The sequence below is a fragment of the Aspergillus mulundensis genome (genome assembly GCF_003369625.1).
Source record: "Aspergillus mulundensis strain DSM 5745 chromosome Unknown scaffold_9, whole genome shotgun sequence".
NCBI lineage: Eukaryota > Fungi > Ascomycota > Eurotiomycetes > Eurotiales > Aspergillaceae > Aspergillus > Aspergillus mulundensis.
The window spans coordinates 745,961-768,695 of NW_020797897.1; the positions used below are offsets into that span (position 1 = coordinate 745,961).

Consider the following 22,735-nt stretch of genomic DNA (forward strand, 5'->3'; position numbering starts at 1 on the left):
TTTAATTACTTTAAGGTACTAGCCTTTATTTAATTAACTATTTAAAAAAAATAACAGGTTTAATTCTTGGTTTTTTACCTTTTTTTATATTTTTAATAATAAAATAAATAAAAGTTTAAAAGTAGGCTTACTTTACTTTTTATAATAATTATTAATTAGCTAGGTTTAAAAATAAATTTTTTTAAATTTAAAAGCATGTAACCTATTATAAAGGCTATAATAGCTTATTAAAAAAACTAGCTAATATTAATTTTTATATAAAAATTTTATAATAATAAGGTTTTAAAGTAAGGTTTAGAGTAAAAAAAGGTGGTAATTTTTTTAATAAATTAAAGGCCTTATTTTTACTAGAATTAGGCCTAGGTATAACCTTATATTTAAATTTCCCTTTATTTTTATTTTTTTTAATACTTTTATTTTTAAATATTTTTACTACCCTTGGCTTGCTTGTTGTTAAAATACCCTTATTTTTTTTTTTTTTAAAAAAATTTAGTAAAGTCTAAATTTAAGTTTATATTTTTAATAATACAGCAGCAAGAGGGTGGTTTAAAAATCTTAACTAGTAATTTAAAAAAATTAATTTAAATATTAATAATAAAAAATAGTTTTTATAAATTATAAAGCTAAAATTTATTAAAAATAATATTTTTGCAAGCTTTAACACGCTAATTTTAAAAAAACTAGATTTACTAAATATTTAAGGCTTAATAGCCTATAAGATATTTAAGTAAGGCCCTTAATTTTATTTTATAAAAATATTTTTCCTAGGATCTTCTTGCCTAAAAGAAATACTTAATAATTTAAATACCTAAAATATAAGGCTTCTTGCTAGTAAGTTTTTTTTATAAAGTTATTTAATTAATAGCTTTAATAAAAATTTAATTATTAACATGGGTTATTACTTTTATAACCCAGGGCTATATATTAAGTAAAATATTTTTATATAAAGTTATTATTTTAATTTTTTAAATTAAAATACCTTTAAAGCGCTTGGCTATATTATTTTAAAATAAAAAGTATAAAATAAACTAGTTTTAAAAAATGCCTTTAAAGGCAGTAAAGTTAGGAATATTATTACTAAAGATAGGTTTATTATTATTAAATAAGAATTTAAAAGTAACTTTATAATAGTTTTATATAAACTATATAAATTATTTAATAGTATTTTTATAATTATTTTTAAGCTAGTAAGTGTAGGCCTAGTATATTTTAAAAAACTTATTATAAAAGTAAGTTACTTATTAATCTTTATTTATTACTAGCTTTATAAAAATAAGATTAGTATAAATATAAATAAATAGCTTAGTAACTAGTTTTTTAGGCTATTTAAATATTTATTAAAAAGCTTAATTAACCTAGTAAGTATTATAATATTTAAGTAGTTAAAAATTAAAAATACTAACTTTTTATATTACTATAAAAAATACTTAAGTATTTTATTATTAATATATTCTAGGCGCTGGTAAAAAGCTTTAAGATTTTCTTAAAGCTATACTTTTTAAGTTAAAGTTTTAACTTTTTATTAAGTTAAAGCGTTGGCCTTTTTTAGCTTTAAAAAACTTTTTTTTAGTTTTATTATTTAAAGGCCTAAGAAATAATTTTTAAGGCAAAAAACCAGTTTATTATTTTTAAAAATAAGGGTGTTAAAATCCTAGGTATATTTAGCTTTTTAAAAAGGCCTTGCTATTATAATATTAAGGTAAAATTTAAAAGTATATATAACTTTATATAATATAAATAGTATAATCCCTTTATTAAATACTTTTAAATAAATAAAAACTAATTTATAGCCTTATATAGCTATAGTTATATTTTTAGCTTAAATATTACTACTTTAAAAGTAATTTAAAAAGGTAAAATAATTAAAATTATTATAAATATAAATAAAGGCACTGGTATTAAAAATAAAGGTATTTTAAAGTTTTAAATTACTTAAAATACTAAATACTAGGGCTGCTTTATAATATTTTTTAAAAATTATAAATTACGCGTTTTTTTAGCTATTTTACTAAGCTTTTTAGTTTTTAATATTCTTTTTTTTATTTTTAAAAAGCTTGGTATTTTTAACCTTTAATTTTTAAAGCTTCTTGCTATACTTATTATTTTTTTTAAGTATTTTATTAATTTTTTTTTTAGTTCTTTATTTATTTTATAGGACTTTAAATAATATAAATATATAAAGTTATAATAAAATTTTATAGCATGCTTATATTTATAAAAATAAATTAATTTATTATTAGTTAATGCCCAGGAAGGTTTATTAGTAAAAAAACTTTTAGTATTTAAATTATTAGTAAAAGGCTAATTTAACTTTTTAGCAAGTATAGCAAAGGCTATTTTTTTTATAAAGGTTTTAGCAAAGCTATTAGTAGTAAAAAAATATTATTAAAACTTAAAAATAAAGGTAAAATAATTAATTTTATTAAATTTTTTATAATTTAATTAATCTGCATGGCGCTTTGTATAGGCTATTAAGTATTTATTAATAGTTTTTAAAAATATTATATTAACTATTTTATTATTAGCCTTGGGTTACTTAAGGCATAAGATTTTTTAATAAACATGCTTATAATTTTAAAGCTACTAGGTAACTTTTTTTTATTAAATTAATATAGTAATAGTAGTAATATAGTTATTAAAAACCTTAAGTTTAGTCTTAAAATTAATAGGAGTAAGTTACTACTTTAATTTAATAAAAACTTTTATAATAAGCTTATTTTTAATAAGTTATTAAATAAAAAGCGTAATTAACTTTTATATAATATTATTAATATTTTAAATTTTTAAAAAAACATGCTTAGCATGGTTTTATTTTTAATTAAATATTTTAAATATTTTTTTATTAGTATTATCTCTAGGGAGTAAAAAAAGCTTAAAAAAAAAGTTTAATAAATTACTTTTAAATTAAAATACTTTTAAACTTTTATAATAATTATAATATATAAAATATAACTATACCATACTAGCTAGTTCTTTTTAAATTTTAAAAAAATTATTATATTTAAGGCGCTGGTAGTAAAGCTTATAATAACTTTTAAATTAATAAATTAAGTATAAAAGTTAAAGTTTAATTAATATTTAACTTTTTAAGTATAAAAAATAATTAATTATAAAAGGCTTTTATATAGTAAAAGGGCTAGTACTTAAGGAATATAAATAGCTTTAAAAAGTTTAAGAAAAATAAAAAAATTTAATAAACTAGATTATTAAGTAATTCTCCGGGCTTATAACTATAAGGCCCTTTAAATATTATATAAAAAAAAGCTATTAATTAAATAAATACTAAAAAATTAAATAAAAAATATAATAATATTTAAAAGCTAGAGTTAACTAGGGTTTTTATAAATAATTTAAGCTTTTAAAAATAATAAAAATTTTAAATACTTTTATTAATACTTTGTAATATTTAAAAAACTATAAATATTATAGTTATACAAGCAAGTAATTTAGTGGTAGGTATTGTAGTATTTTAATTAAGACTGCCTAAGGCGCCTAAGCGCTGTTAAAGCGCTGCAGCGCTTCCTCATCAAACTAAGCAATCTCCACCATTGGCTAACACGAGGAACCCTGTGCCGAAGGTTAGTTTGAATTTCGAGTCGCAGGTGCAGTGTTTTGAGTCCACGAATTAGGGCTAGGGGGGTGGAGAGGGGAGGGGTTGGAAAAACGCACACTGTTGCCCAACAGGATCCAGGCCCAGCGGGGTATTTGCGCTCTTCTTCATAGCCAGCGAGGACATCGGCTGAAAGACAGTTGTTATATCGAGGCCCTCGATGCCTTTCAGGGCAGCGGCTTGCTCGGCGCGGGCCTGCTCGACGGCCTTGTAAACCTTTAAAGAGGGACGACTAGACATTGTGCGGAATTCGTAACTGACAGAGAGCATATCGTTAGTCGTTTAAGTTCCAGTCTCTGAGCCAGGATGACAACATACACCTTCGCCTCCGTCGAAACAACATCTGCAATTCCCTGCCCAAGCTCGTAGACCGTCCTGACTGCCGGAGCGACCAGACTTGTTACGGCAGGTATGCTAAGGAATGGGGCGAATATAGCCGGTTTGTTCTCGTTGGCGTCGGCATCGGGGGAGCAGTAGACAAGCACAAGCAAAATGGCGCTCTCGTTGGCGTACCAGATAAGCGTTGCCTTGTCGTCCGACTCTATTGCGTCGTGGTACTGAATTAGGGCGGCGGCGAGGGCATCGTATGCGGTTGGTGGGTAGACGCGCGCCTCGCACCAGATTCTATTCGGGACGGTTACCATTGTGAGGTTCGTTACGATTCCTGTATAACCTTGTCAGACGATTGCAGGAGGGTAACTGAGGGGAGATGTACCGAAATTAGAGCGCCTCCCTTGAGGGCCCAGAACAGGTCTTGGTTCTCGTTCGCATTGGCATTGAGGATGCTCGAGTCTGCCAGGACGACCTGGTAATTTAATCATAAATGTAGTCAGTAATCGTGGATTTACTGCCGGTTCAGCGACGAGCATACCTCATAGTTAACAACTCCCATAGCCCCAATTCCATACTGGCTATTCTGGAACGAGATGCCTCCACCCAGGATCAATCCTGGCACACCAACATGCGGCACTCTTCCGCCAGCGACAGCAAGGCCATGAGGCTCCAGCGCCTTGTACACATCGAGCCACCGTAGCCCGACGCCGATATCCGCCGTGCTCTGGTCATCTGAAAGCCTGACTTGGTTAAATTCCGCGAGCGAGATGACGACCCCGCCGTCGTTGCTGTTTGCACCAGAGTGATTGAGACGCCCGCCGCCACGGACGGAGAATTTGATGTTAAATAAGACGCAGAGGGATAGTGCTGCCGCGACGTGTTGGCTGCTGCTAGGTGTTAGAATGATGAGTGGGCTGAGCCAGCAATTTGTGGACCTGCAGGGCAATCAATCAGTACTTCAAGGCGAAAGAACTCTGCGGATGTATGTGTAGTAAACAATAGGTAGGTACCATGGCAATTGACGTTGGAGCTCGTAGTCTGACGATCCGCGGACAAAGGCTTTGTCTCCAAAAACAAGCGAGAACACTTTAGCCACAAACAATGGCCAAGCATTGTCTTGCTCGGCAGCCGAGAGATCCGCGTATTGACCCAGAATCTCTAGGACTTGCTTGTTATCTTGCCCATTGGCCTTGCTGACGGTAGCTACCACCACTTCTGGTGAGGGTGCTGGACCAGCCATCATGACTTGGAAGAGCAATTGGAAGAGCAACTAAAGGAAAATACCTTGCAACAGAAGTACATCTAGGTTGCGATTGCGGGATGGGGAAGATATATGGAGTTAACTATCCTATTGTACTCTTTGAGGAGAGTGGAATAACTCTCATGAGACGGCCCGGAGGAAACTTATCAGGGCCATTCTAGGCATGACTGCCTGTTAAGGTTGCAAGTGCAGCTGCGGATATGGGCACAAGACATGCCATACGTGCATTGACTCCTGCAGGTCCACAGGCACAAGGCCGAGAGAGCCGGTGCATCCATCGTTGCGACTAGTATGCTCTCTAGTCAGTCAGCTTCCGGGTACTACGGAGCATTCCCCAGATATAGCACATCAACTCAACTCATATCAAAACCGTGGCTCAGTTTAGTGGGCCTACAGCTCTTCTCGATCTCAGATGTGATAGAATTGGACTTCTTTCAATCGAAATGTGGCACGTTAAGAACATCCGAGGAGTAACGATAAGTAGATATACCAAGCATTTAAACCGGTGCGGCAGGTGGATTCTGTGGTGAGTAGTGCGGCGGCTCATCTCTGATGTTGATGGTAATTTCCATTGGGAGTTCACCTCGCCTGCAGTTGCGGTGGCGTAGTATCCTCCAAACATCCAACCAATCCACCAATATAGTCCACGAGGTCACCATCATTTGTGTGCTCAGAACGGTTGTCGCCAAGTTCTCCATGAATCTCCAGTCGTCTGTCTCGAACCGATAGACTCTATGGGCTTCATACCAGGCTGAAATCGCCAAAACCCCAAGAACAAGGGCGCATGCATTTAGGATCGTTGCGGCCGCAGCAGAATTGGCTACAGCCCACAAGCTGGTTGGGTCGTGATATGGAATGTAGCGGCCCGACGGCAGTACCGCAGCTAACCGCCTGCCTTCTCTGCAGCTAATGAGTCCCATGTAGGCCAAAATCATCAGGGTGACGGCGTATTGAAACCGCGAGTTATCCTGGGCGACGAGTTGAAAAGTGAAGACGGTGTTGGTGATCCCCTGGTCGGTGATGCAACCACCCTGGTGGCAACAGATCATCTGATTGAGAGGAACTTGAGAAACAAGGACGCTGAAGTCAAGAGGCGGACTGGAATTGGTGACGCTCGGAGTCCCGAGGTCTCGTCTCATGGGGATAATAAAGTTATGCCACGGGATCTTTGGCCCGCCGTTCGCCGGCCAGCCAGCCTGCTCCATGTCGTTGTCGCCGAACGGGAGACGAGAGATCAGTTCTGTATCTCCAACCCAGATCTCATTGACGGCGTTTCCTGGGGCAGTGTAGTCCTCTGATTTGACGCTTTTGACGACAGATAGCTTTTTGCCCATATTCGATTGTGCAGTATCATATAGGATAGAAGTCAGCCACCACTATAGATTGGAATGAAGCAGTAGATAGAATTGAGGATGCACAGTTAAGGAAGACATCCTGACGTCGGTTTCCACACTGCTGGACTTTTGGGATCTGGATGGAAGGTGCGATTTTGACAATTCCACGCGCCTTTTCTTGCGCCCTCCTGTAACACGACAACGGTGCCAATGCTTCTCTTAAAGATCTCAGATGCGGATCTCAATTTCCTTCAAGAGATAAAATCAGTTTGGAGTGTTGGCAGTTGAAGAAGTGGAGGTCATGACTAACCAGGCACGAAGGAAATTTAGGTTCCTGGCATTGCTTTTCCTCCAGGGACCAACCAATCAGAAGCTCCGACCTGATGTATAGCCTCACCAATGTCATCGCTGTGTCAATGCCTTTGTTGATCAGCAGACGTTCAATCTTGGAAAATGATATGAATCGATGTCCTCCAGAGCCTGGCTCTGCCGATCCCATATAAGGCCGCATCCCCCACAACTCCCCCATTTCTCATCAACGTCTCACTTTCCGATCACCAACTAACGCTGTACCATCATCCAAGATGCCGCTCTCCATCTACTCTGCTGGTTTCATCGCGGCGCTCGCCGGCCTCACTCAGGCTCTACCTACGCCTACCACAACCTCGATCGAGGACCTGACCTCGTCCGGCACGGGCACCTCCGCGATCACCAGCCTCGCTCAACTCCCATGTATGTCTCCTCTCGCAAAGCATTAGCCGAACATCATAGCTAACATATTAATCAGCCTCAGTATGACCCCCATAGGCTTCGATCGAAGTCCAACAAAGAACTCTAATCACATAACAATACTAACAACCCCCAGTCCGGTTCCACCTCGGGCTCAAGCTTCATGGGCATCGCCGGCAGCAGCGACCTCGATCTCGGAAACCTCGAAGAGCTCCCCAAGCTCAGCACGAGCCTAATCGCTGGCAGCCTACAGAACCTTCAGCACAACGATGAAAACTCGGGCAGCTCTGACTCCGGCTCTGACTCCGGCTCGTCTTCGGGCTCGAGCTTCATGGGCTTCGCCGGCAGCAACGACCTCGATTTCGGTAAATTGGGCGAAGAGCTCCCTGAGTCTGACTCGAGCTTCCTTCTTGGCAGCCTTCAGAACTTCCATAGCAATGAGAACAAGAGGTCCGAGTCTGGCGATGGCTCCGGCGATGGTTCAACCTCTGGATCAAGCTTCATGGGCTTTGCAGGCACTGATGACCTTGATTTTGGTAACGCGGAGGAGCTTCCTGAAAATGAGTCGAGCTTTCTTCTCGGGAGCCTCCAGAACTTCAACAAGGGGGATGACCAGAAAGACGATAACTAGATGCGATAAGCGAACGGCTGCTGGGGATCGGGGTGGAATGGTGCGAGTTTGTTCTTTTTGGGTAATTATCACCTTCTATCTGCATATCAGTTCATGTCTGTCTATATGCTGTTATGTTATAGTACATAGTCATAATATAATGTCAAGTATACCTCACTTCTTGGAGAACAGATCCTGCCAGAACTGCTTGAATCCATAACCCTTAGCCTCATCTTCATCATACACCCTTGTCGTCTGAGACGTAGCCAGATGCTCAAGTACACTGGGTGCCTTGATTCCGACAGACACCGGTTTCCGCACCCTCTCTGTGGCACGCCGTCTGATCTCCTCCGCGAGACTCGGCGCAACATCAGCATAGCAGGCCTCTAGTTCACGTTCGAGGTTGAGATAAGGTTTTTGAGCTACCGGTGGCGCTTGTAAATTGTAGGAGCGGGCGAGAGCATTGATGGTTTTCACGGAGAGTTCGAGGAACGAGCGTTCGTTGGCAATGTATTGCGGGTCGCGAAGGGGTGGGAGGTGGAGGATCTCTTCTGTTGCTGAAGATTCTGTGGATGGTTCGGAGATAGAGGTCGAGGTTGTGGTGTTGGTACTGGTATCATCTACTGATGATGAGGACTCGGTGTCAAGGAAAGCTTTCTCCAGCTTAACCCGAGCCGCATATCGCACTTCCGCAGCTGCATACGCCTCCGCCCTTCGCATCTGCGCCTCCAAGGAGCCTCCCTGACTAGCGACTAATCTCGCCGCATATCGTCGCCATTCAACCCTCAGCCGCTGCCGGAACCGATCGACCTCCCGCGCAAGTTCCTGCTGTTTCTCGATCCACGGCGGAACAATCTCCTGCTTCTGGATGATCTTATTCATGAAGTACTCCGTTGTATCAATAAACGCGCTGTTGGCATTATAATCCGTCTGCGTGCCCACGCCCTTCCCGCGCTTGATTTTATCAAATTGTCCTCGCGCCACGGCGTCCTCGATACGTTCGTTCGCTAGCGATGCCAAGCCCTGAAGTGTTGCAGGCATCGGTCGAGCGCCTGGTGTAAATCGTTCTCGCATTTCGCGGCGCATAGCTTCCCGCTCTGTCTCAGAGACATCTTCACTTTTGCTGAGCGAATATATTCCCGTCCGTTCCTTTGCGTCGGCAATGCGCAGGCCTGCGTGGCGTGGAGGTTTGGGCGTGAGCCGGGTGTCAATCGGACCTGGCTGATATGGTTTGGGTATTTTGTACGGTGTGCGGATGGGTTTCTTGGAGCTGTCGAGCATTCTTAATGTTACATCGTGTGTACTCTCCTCTCCAGTCCAGGGTGCTGCGCCGGCAATGTCGCGGGTTCCTTGGCCGGCGCTTTCCTACAATTGCCGTATCAGTATACACGCCGTCGAGTTCAGTGACAGATATGGATATACCGGCATATTAGCAATAGAGTGCGCAGCGGCATGCTCGTTCTTGAAAGCCGCCGCGGCAACCCTCTCCTCAAGCTCTTTCTTGAGCTCCTCCGAGAACCCCGCCTGCGAGAGGTTCTTGCGTGTTGACCGGCCTCCTTCGAGGTAAGCTTGCTCTGCCATCTCCGAGAGTCGCCGGGTCATTGCACCCTCCTCTTTCTCAGCTTCATTTTGTGTCTTCTGTTGCTTATCGCCTCCATCTGTCTTTGCCGCATCTTGCCGTCGGGGGTCTGCTGAGAAGCGCCGCCGCGATTGTGTTTGAATTACTGGGTGCYGTGCGAGGGCCTTGGTGATTCTGTAAGTGGTTGTGCAGTGGCCGGCCATATCTGCTTCTAATCAACTATAGAAGAAAAGAACAAGAAGAGTCTATAGCAGATAAAAAGCAGATTCCGAATGCCAATCGCCCTCCGGAGCACATGTCGCCCCATCAATGTTTATGTCAGCAGCGCGACCTCCGCGGACTAGAATTTGAGGTCTTGGCGCTCTTGCTCCGAGAGCACCGCATTTTCCTGCCCACGACCATCATCAGTTGCATCTACAGGGCATCCCATCCTCCGCCTCATCGTTTGCTCTCGTCTTCACCGAACGAACTAGCCGCCAAAATGCCGCCCAAAGGTGTCTCGACCCGCCTCAACCCCGTCCGCCTGAACTCGATCACCCACCTCCGCGTGCGTGATACCAGTGGGAAGCAGGCGACACCCTGCCAGGCGGTTATGTCTGCTATGCTGAGTACGCTCGCCTGATCTTGGACTTTTTCTACCTTGGCGGGAGAGATAAACCGGGATGGAGGGATCTTGCCCGCACCGCAGTGTAGTGCTTCTGAGGATTCTCAATCCCAGTCCCGTCCCGGTTCGGCTTAGACGAGCAGACGCCTATGGTTTTTCGTTCTCCAGCGGATCAGCTAACATGTTATTCTTTTCTTACAGCTTGCTGGGCCTCAGTCGCTGGACAGGTGGAGGGATGCGCTTTGCTGGAGCAGCAATTAAGAGAATGCATGGACACACATGTGCGTATAGCTTCTTTTCTCCCATTGGGTCGTTTCCGCTCTATGGTCTGCCATAACTTGCGCAACCTTACTCTTGCTTTGCGGACACAGGGTTAGAGACTTGTAAGCTAACATATTGGTCTCCGCTATAGAAAAATAATGCCAAAAAGGGGAACGCCATCAACTACCACCTTATGCGAATGTACCCGAAGGTCGTTGGGCCGAAGAAGAAGAAGACGTAAAGTGCATGCTTGGAAACGGGGTCATGTTAATATATTGATGTCGGCGCAATCCTGGGCTGCCGTCTCTACCCGGAATCTTGGATTTAAAGTCTCGGCCATGTGCTTGATGCGCTAGACAGCGGCATTGAAGGAATGGTCTTACATTTGGGTCTAGCTTGCGAGGATGCTCGACGGGGATCACTTGTTATGGAGTTATGGCTTGCATGGGAAGAATTTTTGAAGCAGCCTTTTGTATACATACGGTTTGTATATTATTTGATTTCTAGGCAAAGATTTGTTCACAACGTTGTACCTCAGGAAAGACCGCAGATCGAAGTTGGCTGCAGCTCTAGCTGCGCAGGAGCTTAGTCTCGATGGGCTCAATTTGAGCAGTAAGAGAAATGTCAGCCAAGAACCGGACGCATAAGCAGATGGAATTCTCTACGCTTGTTCGAATCTGAGAATGAGCTTTTCACCCTTCGGCTTGACCGTGTAAGCATCAATTGCTTCAATATCATCGTCATTGACGATGGAGGTTTTGAAGTTGGTATAGATTGCGGCGATAGCCAGTTTCATCTCTAGAGGCTGGTTAGGAAGCTTTCTTCTTTGATCAGGGAGTTATACCTTGCAGAGCCAGATTACTGCCCACGCACATCCGGCCGCCACTACCAAATGCCCAGAACCATCGCTTTCTTTCCTCCAAATCGGAAGGCTTATTGCAGTCCTTGAACCACCGCTTTGGCTCCCATGTTTCGGGATCTGGAAATACCTCAGAATTGCGATGGAGGGAATATGCTTGTGCATTAACTCTTGTGTTCGCCGGTATATCGTCGTACCCAACAAGGGTGCATGCCGGCGAAGGCGTGACTCGAGGTTGGATACCGGGGATCGAAGCATGAAGTCGCAACGTCTCGGTGAGTATTGCCTCAAGAAGTGGCAGGGAGTCAATAGACTTGGGCGATGGCAATTCGGTATGATCAGAGCGGCAGCGAGGAGTGATCCTTGGCTGCAGAGTAAGAAGTTCTCTGTGCAGTTCTTTCTGCACTTCTGGATGTCGAGAAAGTTCCCACAGAAGGTAGGTCAGAACGACGGCGCTGGTCTCGTGGCCCGCTGTGAGGTGGTCGTACATCTCACACGCAATGTCGAGCCTCTGTTGTTCGACATAATCTGCATATAACCTCGGATCGTCTATTTTGAGAGGAGCCTGTTTGGAAATGGCTTGTTTCAGGTGCTTGTATACAACAGGCTCGAGGCTAAGATCAGTCGAAGTAAGAGACGCTTCCGCTTTATCGCAGAGCTCCAGGCCCCAAGAGTCAAGTATCTGATTTGCATCATCGCACCATTTAGGGATCAAGCGGATGCCTATAGCTCTCAGCCGAGTAACAAGGTTTGGGACTTCTTGATGATAAAATTCATATGGCTTTCTGCATTGATATAGGCGCAGCATCTCGCGTCTGTACTCTGGGTTTTGAAGGAAGTTAGTGCCATTGGCCAATCCAAACAGATATGCAGAAACAAAGTCCATGGTCAATCCTTGGTTAAGATCATGGACATCCGTATCCGTTCTCGAATTGGCGGCTGCTTGGAGAATAGGTAGAAGCCGGTCAAGCATGATGGTTTTGGAAATAAGCCGCAGATGGGGAGACGATTGCAAGAAGGACTTGCTATAGATGTTGGATAGCATGCGTTTTCGAGTGGAATGAGCTTTGCTACCTGTCATGGTGAACATGCTCACGGTCCTGTATACTTGCAATGGCTACTTAGTCCCACATTGTTCTTGACATTGGACTTGCCGAACACTGCTTACCCAAACGAACCGAAGACTCGCGGATACCACTCATGCTTGTCAAAACCACCCGTGTATACCGACTTTATGCCCCCGTCGACGCAGTTTATGGAGATCTCCGAGGGCGCAAGCCTAACGATTGGCCCTAGCCGCTCATGAGCTGCGTGGACGGTGCGGTTATTTTGGCCTCGAAACCGCTTCCAAAGAATCCAGGCAGGTGATATTGGGGCCGTCCAGTGGGCATTAGGGAGCTTAGACAATGGCGACAGAAACGCAGGATAGACCGCGAACTCGTAGAGAAGAGATAGGCCCAGCATGATGGGCGCTATCCACGCGAACATCGCGAGCTCCATGGCCATGATGCAGAAGCTAATGGGATCAACCAGGAACCGACTTTTCGTTATAGAAGGAGGTTCAGAAGTTGAAGCCTTGGTCCTTGTTGAATTGGGCTTATCTTCGGCCTCGAAGCGACAAGCTATCGGCAAGCGCCCCGCCGCATACGGTACACCTGCCCTGCTGGTTATCCCCACAATTACCCCAAGGTTCGTTTTACTCGTCAGACTCAGTGGATTGAAGGGTATATCTTGCTATGCATCCACTGAAGCACAAGTCCCAGAAATCATGAATTATCATGGATTGGATGAGAAGATGAAAGGAGTGAGTCCTGGCGGTAACTACGGGAGATGATGGTCGGATGACATACCGAAGGTTCCTTTCATCCACCCAATTTTCTCGCTTCTGACTTTCATTCTTCCTCATCCCATACATTCGAAAGTCTATTTGACCAAGCGCGCTTACGGTAGTCGTTGGTCGATCCCTCTTCTTGACGTTCTCGTGGCGAGCTCCTTCTACAGAGAGCTTTTGAGTCACATCATGACTCATCGCTGCAACACACGTTAGCTTGATGCTTATCTGACGGTGATCCAGACCCAATGTGGCCGTGTTAGGGGTATTGCGCTGTCTTTTAAAGATAGTAGGGCTGCCAAAATTGTGGGGGAGCATGGCCTCGGCTCCCAAGCTGAGACCATAATCGCATCCATTCACGTCATCCCAGGACCAGCACATACCTTCTGTTGAGATAAGATGCTTCTTTCAGACTTGCCTCCAGAGATTATCTATTCAATCGCGACTTATTTGCCAACTGCAAACGCCTTTGTCTGCCTGGCCCTCACCTGCCGGCGACTGCATGAGATCATTGCGAGTGGCGATTGGAGCATCTTTAGAGCTTTCGTGAAGAGTCAGTTCTACAACATACCTACGCCACCTTTCTGGAAAGACGCGGCTCGGGCTCTTACATCTCGCTCTAGAGCGTTGGATAGGCATGCAGTTATAGGCCGTTTTGTCACACGTCCGTCAAATGCAGAGCACCTGGGCGGATCGTCTCAGGCTACTAGAGGTGACAACCCTACGCATGGTTATCGGCCCGCTATAGACTCGTATGAAGTCTGGAATGGATCCAATTGGCATGACCGACGTGAGGTATTGGCATGGAGCGATGGGCATGAATTGGTACTACAGATCCGACAGCGTGGATCTCAGAGTGCGCAAAAGTCATTTGTTTTCAATGATCTAGAGCATATCAGCAGCCATGACGATATCTGCGGCCTCCATCTTCTGCGGCCTGAGCATCATGCGAAAACCCAGGATCGTGAGCATGTGATGCTCGGTCGGATGCGTGGCGAACTTGTCCATCTTACGATTGCGCCAGAGAGCAACGCATATGAATTGAAGCAGAAGTTTCAGACGTTCGGCCTGGAGATCGAACGGACTGATATGAGTGATGGGCCAGAGTCAATTCTCGCGGCCCACCTGAGTAATGGAACAATCGCGCTATACAGTACCACTACAGAGGAAGAAGAGGTCTCGTCATTTGGACGCCTTCATGTACATGCAGGAAGCTCTGCACGTTACAAGAGCTCGAAGTTCCTCTCCCCAAACCGCTTAGCTGTGACGACGGGACGCCCACAGGACGCAATCGCCATCTCTAGAATTTCGCAAGAACGAATAGCGCTCGAGATTACGATACCAGCCGACTTTGTAGGCACACCTGCCATGAACGGACTCACCAAAAGATCAACCGTCACTGCAATTGCACCGCTCACTGGACAGACAGGAGCTTCATCAGGCAATACATTTCTCGCAGCTTGGGGTGGTTCCGCGGTGAGGTACGTTGTTGCTGCACTTGCTGTATACCCAGCAACGCTAATTATGTACAGATTGCATGACCTCCGGTCCCATAAGCAGTACGAGCAACTTTACATAGATATGGCGGATCATAACCCCTTGTACTGTATTCATCCATTCGGACACGACCGCTTCGTCGTCGGTGCGGGAGGCGACGCAGTCGTTAAGATATTCGATCTTCGAATGCCAACCGCCTACGACTACCGTACAACAAGAAGACAGTCATTCTCGGGCCCTTCCAGGGCCCAAAGCACTTCCCTAAAACATCCCAGCAGAGATCTCTCTATCTTCCTTTCTTCCGTCCCACCTTCGGCACGCAACGCCCGATCGACCCAGCGCCACTACCGCGGCCCTATATATACTATGTCCTCTCCGTCTCTTCTATCCCCAACGATATATACAGGTATCGCCGGAGGGATCGTTCGACTCGACTTCGCGTCTACAGATGATTTGACTGGTTCCAATAGTACTTGGTACCGCGAGGCTATTGATCTACCTAGCGAGGATACCAATGGGAATAATACGAACGAAGTGATTGAGTTGTCCGGTTACGAGAGACCGGACAGTAGAGACATAACGGCCTGCTCGAAGCTAAGATCCCAGGTGCCTTTTAGTGCAGTCAATGACCAGAACCTTGCGAACGAGCAGGCGGCGGGCTGGGATAGGAGATGGAATCCCCTCGAGGCGCCTGGTGCTTGGAGACGTCGGGACTGATGGATTGGTCGCCATTACTTGGAACTTAGACCGGCGAAATGGTTGGGCTACGATTTAAGGTATATATTATACAGCATGTCTACCGCTTAGATGAAATTGATCGAAATGCAATAAAAGAAAATGATTCATTCCCAGCTCCATAAGCGCCTTGCTTGACATAAAACGAGATCTATGATACGAGCTATAGATCTATCTTCACCGATATAGTGCTTTTGTTAGACGTAACAGAAGAGATTAAGTAGATAGGATGGGGCCGTCGATCGAGAGATTCCGCGATCCAACCGGGACACTACCGCGGACAGCGATCACCAGCCAGGCATCTAGTCATCGAACTTGAATGACTTGCCGCCAGTGATATCGATAGGACCACCGCGGTACGAGCCACGCTTCTTCTTGTTCTTCTCCTTGGTGAAGCCCTTGCCGCGCGTGACGGAAAGATCCTTGAACGCCTTCTCCGCGTAGGCGTACGGGATGTACTGGTTGGAGGGGTGGTCATGGGGCAGCTCGCTGAGGGCAGCTAAAGGCGTAGGGCGAGTGCCGTGGTGCTTCTTCTTGTCGTTGCCGTTTCCGGGGGCCGGGCTGGCGCTCGAGGAGGCGGGGGTATCGAACTTGACAGCCGGCTTCTTGGGGGCCTCGGACTCAGAGTTCTGGACAGTACCGCTGCTGCTGGAGGATTCCTCTTCGGAGGACGAGGAGTCATCCGAGGAGCCGCTGGAGCTTGAGTCGGAGGGTGGGAGGGGCGTCTTGGTGGCGACCTTCAGGGCCTTCTTGTCGGCCTTCTTGGCGGAGTCGGAGTCAGATTCAGATTCAGACTCGGATGAGGATGAGGAGTCAGAAGAGGAGTCCGAGGATGAGTCGGAGGACGAGCTAGAAGAGGCATCGGATTCGGACTCAGACTCGGAGCTGGAAGAGTCCGAGGAGTCTGAATCGGACTCGGAGCTGGAGTCGGAGGAGCTCTCACTGCTGGACGAAGAGGACTCCTTAGCTTTCGATGTCACCTTCGTCTTCTTCGCCTTGGGAGCATCATCGGAGTCGGATCCGGAAGAGGAAGAAGCGCTGGATTCGGCCTTGCGCTTGACACCTTGAGTGGCGGGGCCGGGAGCAGGGGCTGCCTCATCCTCGTCCTCGTCATCAGCGTCGCTGTCGGAGGAGCTGGAGGAAGACGACGAAGAAGAAGACGAAGAGGAGGAGGACGAAGAGGAGGACGAGGACGAGGACGAGGACGAGGAAGTCGAGGAGGACCTCTTGCGCTGAACCTTGGGTGCTTCGGACATCTCAACATCGGAGTCGGAGGAGCTGTCGGCATCGCTGTCGCTGCTGGCTGAGCTGCTAGAGGAGCTGGAAGCCGTCTTGCCGTTCGTCTGAACTTCCCAGCTCTGAAAGATCTCTAGAAGAGAAGGAATACCGTCCTCTGACTTGGCTGCGCTGATGGACTTCTTGGCTAACTCTTTGGTGAAAGCCGTGCTCGTAGATGAAAAGTCATGCTCTGATAGGAAAGTCGAGACAGCCGAGACCAGGTTCGCCGGCAATGTAGTTTCTTTCGTTGCCTTCGCCTGTTTTGTTCGGGAGGAATTGTCAGTACACCGGACTTGATAACACTAGTTTGGGCAGGTCTGGAGCGCTTTACCTTCTTCTCCCCCTTTACAGATGTGCTTTTCTTATTGTGAGCAGCCATTGTAGCGAGTTGAGACACGCTGTTCGAGGTCAATCTGCTCTTGTGACTTTGTTGATTCTGTGAAAGAAACTTGATGAAGGGAAATTGGCAGAAAAAAATAAAATTCAAGGTGAGCGGGCGGTCCCTCAGGGGACAGCCTGTTATTGGCTGAACATTTATCGAGATCTATCGATCACGTGCTGCGTAGAAGACTTCATTTACTAAGCAGAAGACTTGTCCAACCATTCAATGCAGAGGCAGTTTAGGGGAAATATAAATAATTCTATCAATTAAAATATACCCTAGAATGTACATTGTATAGCAATAGCAACTTTTGAAGAGTAGTTACGCTGATGTTACGTCAAGATACATTAATGCAGTGGAAGGTGCAAGAATTATATGGGGAAGTGCTAGCTCTCATGTACAATGCGGTAACAACCACGAGCTCTCGGCCATCTGCTCCATCCCCATCAATGAGCTAATGAGCCGCTGGAGTCACTCCTCCATTTTGCATGCACAGCTTTGAATATGCAACTCTGCCCCCGCTATAGCCCCTCTGAGATTTCTCGACATTAGCTGGAATAGAATCTCTTCTCAACAACCCCCATTCTCTCGCACTGCTCGTCCCGCCCACGTTCCTCGATATCACCGATCATGTTCACCTGGCTTCGGATATCTCCTGAGTGATCCAGGCTATTGGCGATTTGAACTATAAGCATGAATGGCCATGATCGCCCGAGGGGACCTCCGGGAGATCCCCTGCCGCAAAGGGACCCCCGACGGGGCGCTGAAAGTCGGAGTGGTGGACATGGCAGCTCCGGCGATGGAGCCTCGAGGGCCGAGAAATTCGAAGACGAAAAGCGGCGGATTGTTCAGAGTTGCTTCTCAAAAAAGGATAGCGACGGTGCCTGTACGTTCGAATTTGATCTGGGCCATGCCCTTCATGTCTATGCTGGACGGCGGGGTTGCCAAACGAGTCATCACCGTCATGCAGGAAAACAATCTTGTTACCTTCTAGTCAAGAAATTAGGCTGACTTTTGTTCTTACACCAGTGGTCGAGTCCTACATTACACACGTTCGGATCATAGAAGATGGCGCTTATCCTTCCTCCCCGGCCCCGCCGAATGCGGCCCCTGAAAACAAGAAGGCTCGAGTTATAATCGTCGCTGTGAGACGGTCCGGAAGGGTGCGCATGCACAAAGCTAGGGAGAACAATGACGGCTCCTTCTCAATTGGCAAGACATGGATGCTGGATGATCTGTCAGCCATTAAATCCTACAATGCGGTTGTGCCATCCAATCCGCAGGAGGAACTGCAAAAGCAGTGGGCATCGAACGTTGGCTTCCTGGTAACCGTTGGGAAGCCTTACTACTGGCACGCTAAAACCTCGAAAGAGAAGGAGTTCTTCATCGGCAGTTTGGTGAAGATCTACAAAAAATATACTGGCGGCAAAATGCCGGATCTTATAGGTTTCGATGAGCGTGAGCGACAACTTCTTCTAGGAAATCCACAAGTTAGCGGAAGAGGACCTGCTCCCGGCTCATCGCACTCTGAAGGATCGTTTGTACCTCCACGTCCACCTTCGTCCCATGGGAGCCGTCCTCAGTCTCCTCATTGGGCGCGTGCACGCAGCCGCGATGCGCCGAAACGAAGACCAACCGATGAGGAGCTACCTATACGAGCTCAGCGAAGTCGAGAACAAATGAGCCGACCCTCTACTGCGCAGTCTGGAAAAAGTGGACCACCTCCATTCGCACCGCCTCAACATCCTCCGCCAGTGGTCCCAGCTGGTCAGGGTGATCAGCCGCCACCTCGTGCAATCGAGCGGCTTGCGGGCGATTCTAGGCCACCCAAACATTCCCCGGTATCGCCGTCAGAGTCTAGGAATATGGACATACCTAGCAGCTTGAGAACAGCACCGTCAAGGGATAAGATAAGCAGAGACGCCGAAGAAGGCAGTCTATCAAACCTTCACATGGAGCCCCGTCCACCATCGTCACGCAGCGGGAGAACAGTACCTGAACCACGTCCCATCGCCCGTAGCCAGGGTTCAAGTTCTAGCATACCCGAGGCTCGGCGAGGTAACGATAGCATTGTTCCGGGTCTTGTCCCAAGTGAGCTGCGAGTGAAAGAGCCTGCAAAAGGTGGTAATGCAACACAGTCGTCTACGACCGCAGGGCAGCCGGCGTCTCCCGCAGGAGACCAATCTAACAAATCAAACCTTATGCAACTTGCCGACGTACCACCCGGATTGTTGCCAGGTCCGCCCGCAAGTAACAATGCTACTGCCAAGCCCGTCGAGACACCACAATCTGTTTCGGAGAAAGCAGAGACAAGCGAGCTCGTTCAGGAGAGCAAACCACCTTCACCTCCCGGCATCCCTCCAGAATCCTCCAAAGAAACCGATGAAGATGAGGCCGACGCCCACCGACCAGGCCTTGGACCTATGATCAAGAAGAAGCCAAACAAAGATGTCGCGGGTGCGTTCCGCAAGGCTGCCAACGCCTACGGAGCGTTCAAGCCACGGACCGGGGGTGCGGGCGCGAGACTTCTGGCTGCAGCAAAGAAGCAAGCTGCTTCAGAAGAGCCTGATGGAATCACAGGTGTCGTCCCTGCACCATCCCTTATTCGGAAAGCAGACGAGTCCGGCACGGCGCCTGACGAACGCGTTGAAGACGCCGCGTCTGTGCCTTCATTGCCAGAAGAGTCCACTGAAGTTCCGCCGATGGACCCGGCGCCGCCTGTACCTGCACACGCTATACCTGCGCCAAACATCCCGGAACCTCCTAAAGTTAAGATAACGGAGGCCGTTGCTGATGTTACTGTAGCACCTTTATTGGATGTTACTAAAGGAACTCCAGAAGCAGTGGTCGTCCAAACAGACGAGAGATCGCGTTCCGTATCGCCCTCTCCACGCGATCGCCGGCGCAGGCGTCACGAAGATAATACTATCAAGTATTGCCAAGCACTCGGACTTGATCCGAAGGTTCTTGTAGATCGCGGAGTGGACTTTGATGATATTCTAACCGACCTCGGCTGGAATGGTCGCCTCTCAGATGAGAAAAAAATTGAAGACCTTGAAGCAGACGTACGTCGGGAGATTGGACGCGTCGAGGCTACAAGCTGGCTTGGTAACCTCGAGCAACAAGAGGGCAAGGTCGATCAGCTTGCTAAATTGATTGATAAGACCATTGATGAGTGTGAGGAGCTGGATAATCTCCTCACGTTATACTCACATGAACTCAATGTAAGTCCTTCACCACGCATTTGACATCCTGCGTTGTTGACCCAAATCTAAGACTCTTCGTGACGACGTGTCATATATCGAAACTCAATCCCAAGGTTTACAGGTTCAGACGGCCAACCAGAAGCTCCTCCATAGTGAACTACAAACCCTATTGAAGACGCTTTCTATATCTCCACAGGACTTGCAACCCTTGAAAGAGGCGTCACTCAGCAATGTCGATGGATTAAGGGAAACTGAGCTTGCACTTTCTACTTTGTACAAAGCCATGCTGACGATTGATCCTGAAATCTGGCAAAACAAGAAGCGTTTGGATGCTGCTGGGGGTCATGGTACCGTGGGCGTGTACGCCGACACTGAGATTGGTCAAATGCGCGCCATCCAAGACAAAAAAGAAGAATACCGCTTCCATTCCTCATCCTTCCTTCAACGACTCAAGCAATTCATGGCAATTGCCTATCAAGTGGCGGCACAGAAGCGTTCTGATGCCGCAGCTAATTCCCAAAAAGACCCGATGAAGCTAGACGGCTCAGCTAGGGCTTACGCCCGTCGGGAGCTCTGGGTTTACAGTGCTTTGACTCTTTTCGCCAGGGAAGTAAGTGGGCCAGAGTGGCAAGGCTTGCTTACTTTGTACGAACAACAAGCCAAACAATCCTACCAGGCCGAGTTCCGTGATAACAACATGGCGTGGAAACGGGCGGCCAGAAAAATCACCGGCGAAGAACAAGAACTCCTTTTCACCCATCAGGATAAGGAGAAAGAAGCTGAAGGCATCACAACGGCGGCCAGGAAGCTGACCGTGAGAAGGGGGAAGACTATCAGAGCTGCAGCAGGGCTAAGGCTTCCTTCTGGTGACAAGCAGCGTGGAAAGCTTGAACCTTTCGAAGTATTCGCCGGCACCCTACTGGAGACCGTGAAGATGATTTCAGAGGAACAAAACTTTGTCGTGCGCTTCTTCCACTTGACATCTTTTTCAAACATGGATTTTGGCGACATCGTAGCCTCAGGAGCCCCGGACGAGCGTCCAGTCCCAGATTTTACTATCAAGCAGTCGCCCGATCCGGATCGAGGAATGGCTAAGAAAGTGGAACAGGCTATGGACGAACTGTACTCATTCTGGCCAATCGATATGCAAAACCTCGTGGATTGGTCCATTCAGGCAGACCCTCTGTAAGTTTATGATTAGCACACTGGCCGTTAAACTCCTTAAGCTAACAATCATTTCAGGCAAGGAATTGGTATCTTGTTCGCCCTTGAAAAGTCCATTTCGGACTATGATGAGACCAACCAAGACTTCATTGTTCACTCGCTCCAAAAACTGCATTCGCGCCTGATTGGTCTTTTTAATCGCTTCGTCGACGAACAGATTCGTGGCATTGAGGAAACCAAGGTCAAGATCAACAAGCGAAAAGGCGTAATATCATTCATGAGAGTCTTCCCGAATTTCTCTGCTGCTGTGGAGAACATGCTTTCCGACCCATCGCAAGAATTCTACGACATTCGTCTTAACATCAATGAGGCATATGACCGCATCAACCGCGCCATGTGGGAGTCATTGAAATTCATCGCAAAAGAGGCGCCAGGTCAATCTACGGCGGTAGCGGCAGCAGCCAGCTCCGGTGATCCTGAAGACAAGGAAATATTGAATTATCATATTCTCCTGATTGAAAATATGAACCATTATATTGAGGAAGTCGACGTTCGGAATTTGCCGGTTCTCGAACGGTGGCGCGATCGAGCGCAAGAAGACATGGAGGAGCACCTGAGACTTTACCTAGATTCTGTGATCCACCGACCACTTGGGAAGTTGCTCGAATTCATTGACTCCGTTCAAAGCCTACTTGGCGCAGGCAGCAATCCTACAGATATCGCCAACCGCCCCAGTCATTCACGCTCAGTGGTGAAGAAAGTGCTGGCAGCCTACGACGTCAAAGAGATACGGCGTGGAATTGAAATGCTCAAGAAGCGAGTCGAGAAGCACTTTGGCGACGCAGATGACCCTGGACTCAGCAGAAGTCTGGTATTGAAAGTGCTTCGCGAGTGCGAGGTTAGATATGAGCAGGCCTATGACCGAACGCAACACATCATCCGTACGGTGTATGAAGGCCAGCTTGATCTCGAATGGCGCAAAGAGGACGTCGCCGCTATGTTTAGGAAGTAATGATGTACCATTCCGTCTTCTTCAATTCCTTCTGGTATCCTTTCTAGCAGCTGGGCTATCGTTCTACTATGCAGGTTTCATAGAATGGCGCCTGTTGGATACTCAATTATTACCTATAGCAATCCATTGCATTCTTTATCTTCCATCTTAGCCATGTAGCTCAAGGTGCGGGAGGATATACCGGAGTCTGGACGGTTGACAGTAAACTACCTGGCGAGGGCCCGAAGCGCAACTACTACTCATTAGTATAAGAACGGGTGGGACGGCTGGATGGCAGGATTTGATTGCTGGACTCGCTCAAGTTTGGGCGCTGGGAGCCATGGGTTGGAGGCTTGGAGCCGCTCATTTCAGGTTCAGGGGCTATCACACCAAACATCCTGGTAGAACTGTACGGTACCGGTAGGGCAAGCACGAGGGCTGCCAGCATCCAGCAAACATGCTTGTCTCATC

The 22,735-nt window shown here is 46.4% G+C and overlaps 8 protein-coding genes across 8 annotated transcripts; 3 read left to right on the forward strand and 5 right to left on the reverse strand.

Moving 5' to 3' along the window:
• Positions 1-3,631: 3,631 nt before the first annotated feature.
• On the reverse strand, positions 3,632-5,183 carry DSM5745_08094 (FAD-binding oxidoreductase; the record flags this gene model as incomplete). Its single annotated transcript, XM_026750110.1, has 5 exons — positions 3,632-3,866; positions 3,929-4,234; positions 4,270-4,415; positions 4,482-4,878; positions 4,954-5,183. The coding sequence occupies 5 exons, from the start codon at positions 5,181-5,183 to the stop codon at positions 3,632-3,634; spliced, it is 1,314 nt and encodes a 437-aa protein (XP_026601114.1).
• A 518-nt stretch (positions 5,184-5,701) lies between these two features.
• Positions 5,702-6,538, reverse strand: DSM5745_08095 (uncharacterized protein; the record flags this gene model as incomplete). Its single annotated transcript, XM_026750111.1, has 1 exon — positions 5,702-6,538. One exon carries the CDS (start codon positions 6,536-6,538, stop codon positions 5,702-5,704), a length of 837 nt encoding a protein of 278 aa, XP_026601115.1.
• An 892-nt stretch (positions 6,539-7,430) lies between these two features.
• On the forward strand, positions 7,431-7,898 carry DSM5745_08096 (uncharacterized protein; the record flags this gene model as incomplete). Its single annotated transcript, XM_026750112.1, has 1 exon — positions 7,431-7,898. One exon carries the CDS (start codon positions 7,431-7,433, stop codon positions 7,896-7,898), a length of 468 nt encoding a protein of 155 aa, XP_026601116.1.
• A 153-nt stretch (positions 7,899-8,051) lies between these two features.
• DSM5745_08097 (DnaJ family domain-containing protein) lies at positions 8,052-9,479 on the reverse strand (the record flags this gene model as incomplete). Its single annotated transcript, XM_026750113.1, has 2 exons — positions 8,052-9,242; positions 9,300-9,479. The coding sequence occupies 2 exons, from the start codon at positions 9,477-9,479 to the stop codon at positions 8,052-8,054; spliced, it is 1,371 nt and encodes a 456-aa protein (XP_026601117.1).
• Positions 9,480-10,982: 1,503 nt separating this feature from the next.
• Positions 10,983-12,686, reverse strand: DSM5745_08098 (cytochrome P450; the record flags this gene model as incomplete). Its single annotated transcript, XM_026750114.1, has 3 exons — positions 10,983-11,119; positions 11,166-12,280; positions 12,349-12,686. The coding sequence occupies 3 exons, from the start codon at positions 12,684-12,686 to the stop codon at positions 10,983-10,985; spliced, it is 1,590 nt and encodes a 529-aa protein (XP_026601118.1).
• A 724-nt stretch (positions 12,687-13,410) lies between these two features.
• Positions 13,411-15,225, forward strand: DSM5745_08099 (uncharacterized protein; the record flags this gene model as incomplete). The annotated part of the gene is made up of 2 exons (XM_026750115.1): positions 13,411-14,492; positions 14,544-15,225. The coding sequence occupies 2 exons, from the start codon at positions 13,411-13,413 to the stop codon at positions 15,223-15,225; spliced, it is 1,764 nt and encodes a 587-aa protein (XP_026601119.1).
• Positions 15,226-15,545: 320 nt separating this feature from the next.
• DSM5745_08100 (nucleolar and coiled-body phosphoprotein 1 family protein) lies at positions 15,546-16,900 on the reverse strand (the record flags this gene model as incomplete). The annotated part of the gene is made up of 2 exons (XM_026750116.1): positions 15,546-16,778; positions 16,853-16,900. The coding sequence occupies 2 exons, from the start codon at positions 16,898-16,900 to the stop codon at positions 15,546-15,548; spliced, it is 1,281 nt and encodes a 426-aa protein (XP_026601120.1).
• A 696-nt stretch (positions 16,901-17,596) lies between these two features.
• Positions 17,597-22,285, forward strand: DSM5745_08101 (GTP-Rho binding exocyst subunit SEC3; the record flags this gene model as incomplete). Its single annotated transcript, XM_026750117.1, has 4 exons — positions 17,597-17,789; positions 17,933-20,127; positions 20,180-21,294; positions 21,352-22,285. 4 exons carry the CDS (start codon positions 17,597-17,599, stop codon positions 22,283-22,285), a joined length of 4,437 nt encoding a protein of 1,478 aa, XP_026601121.1.
• Between the last annotated feature and the right edge of the window lie 450 nt (positions 22,286-22,735).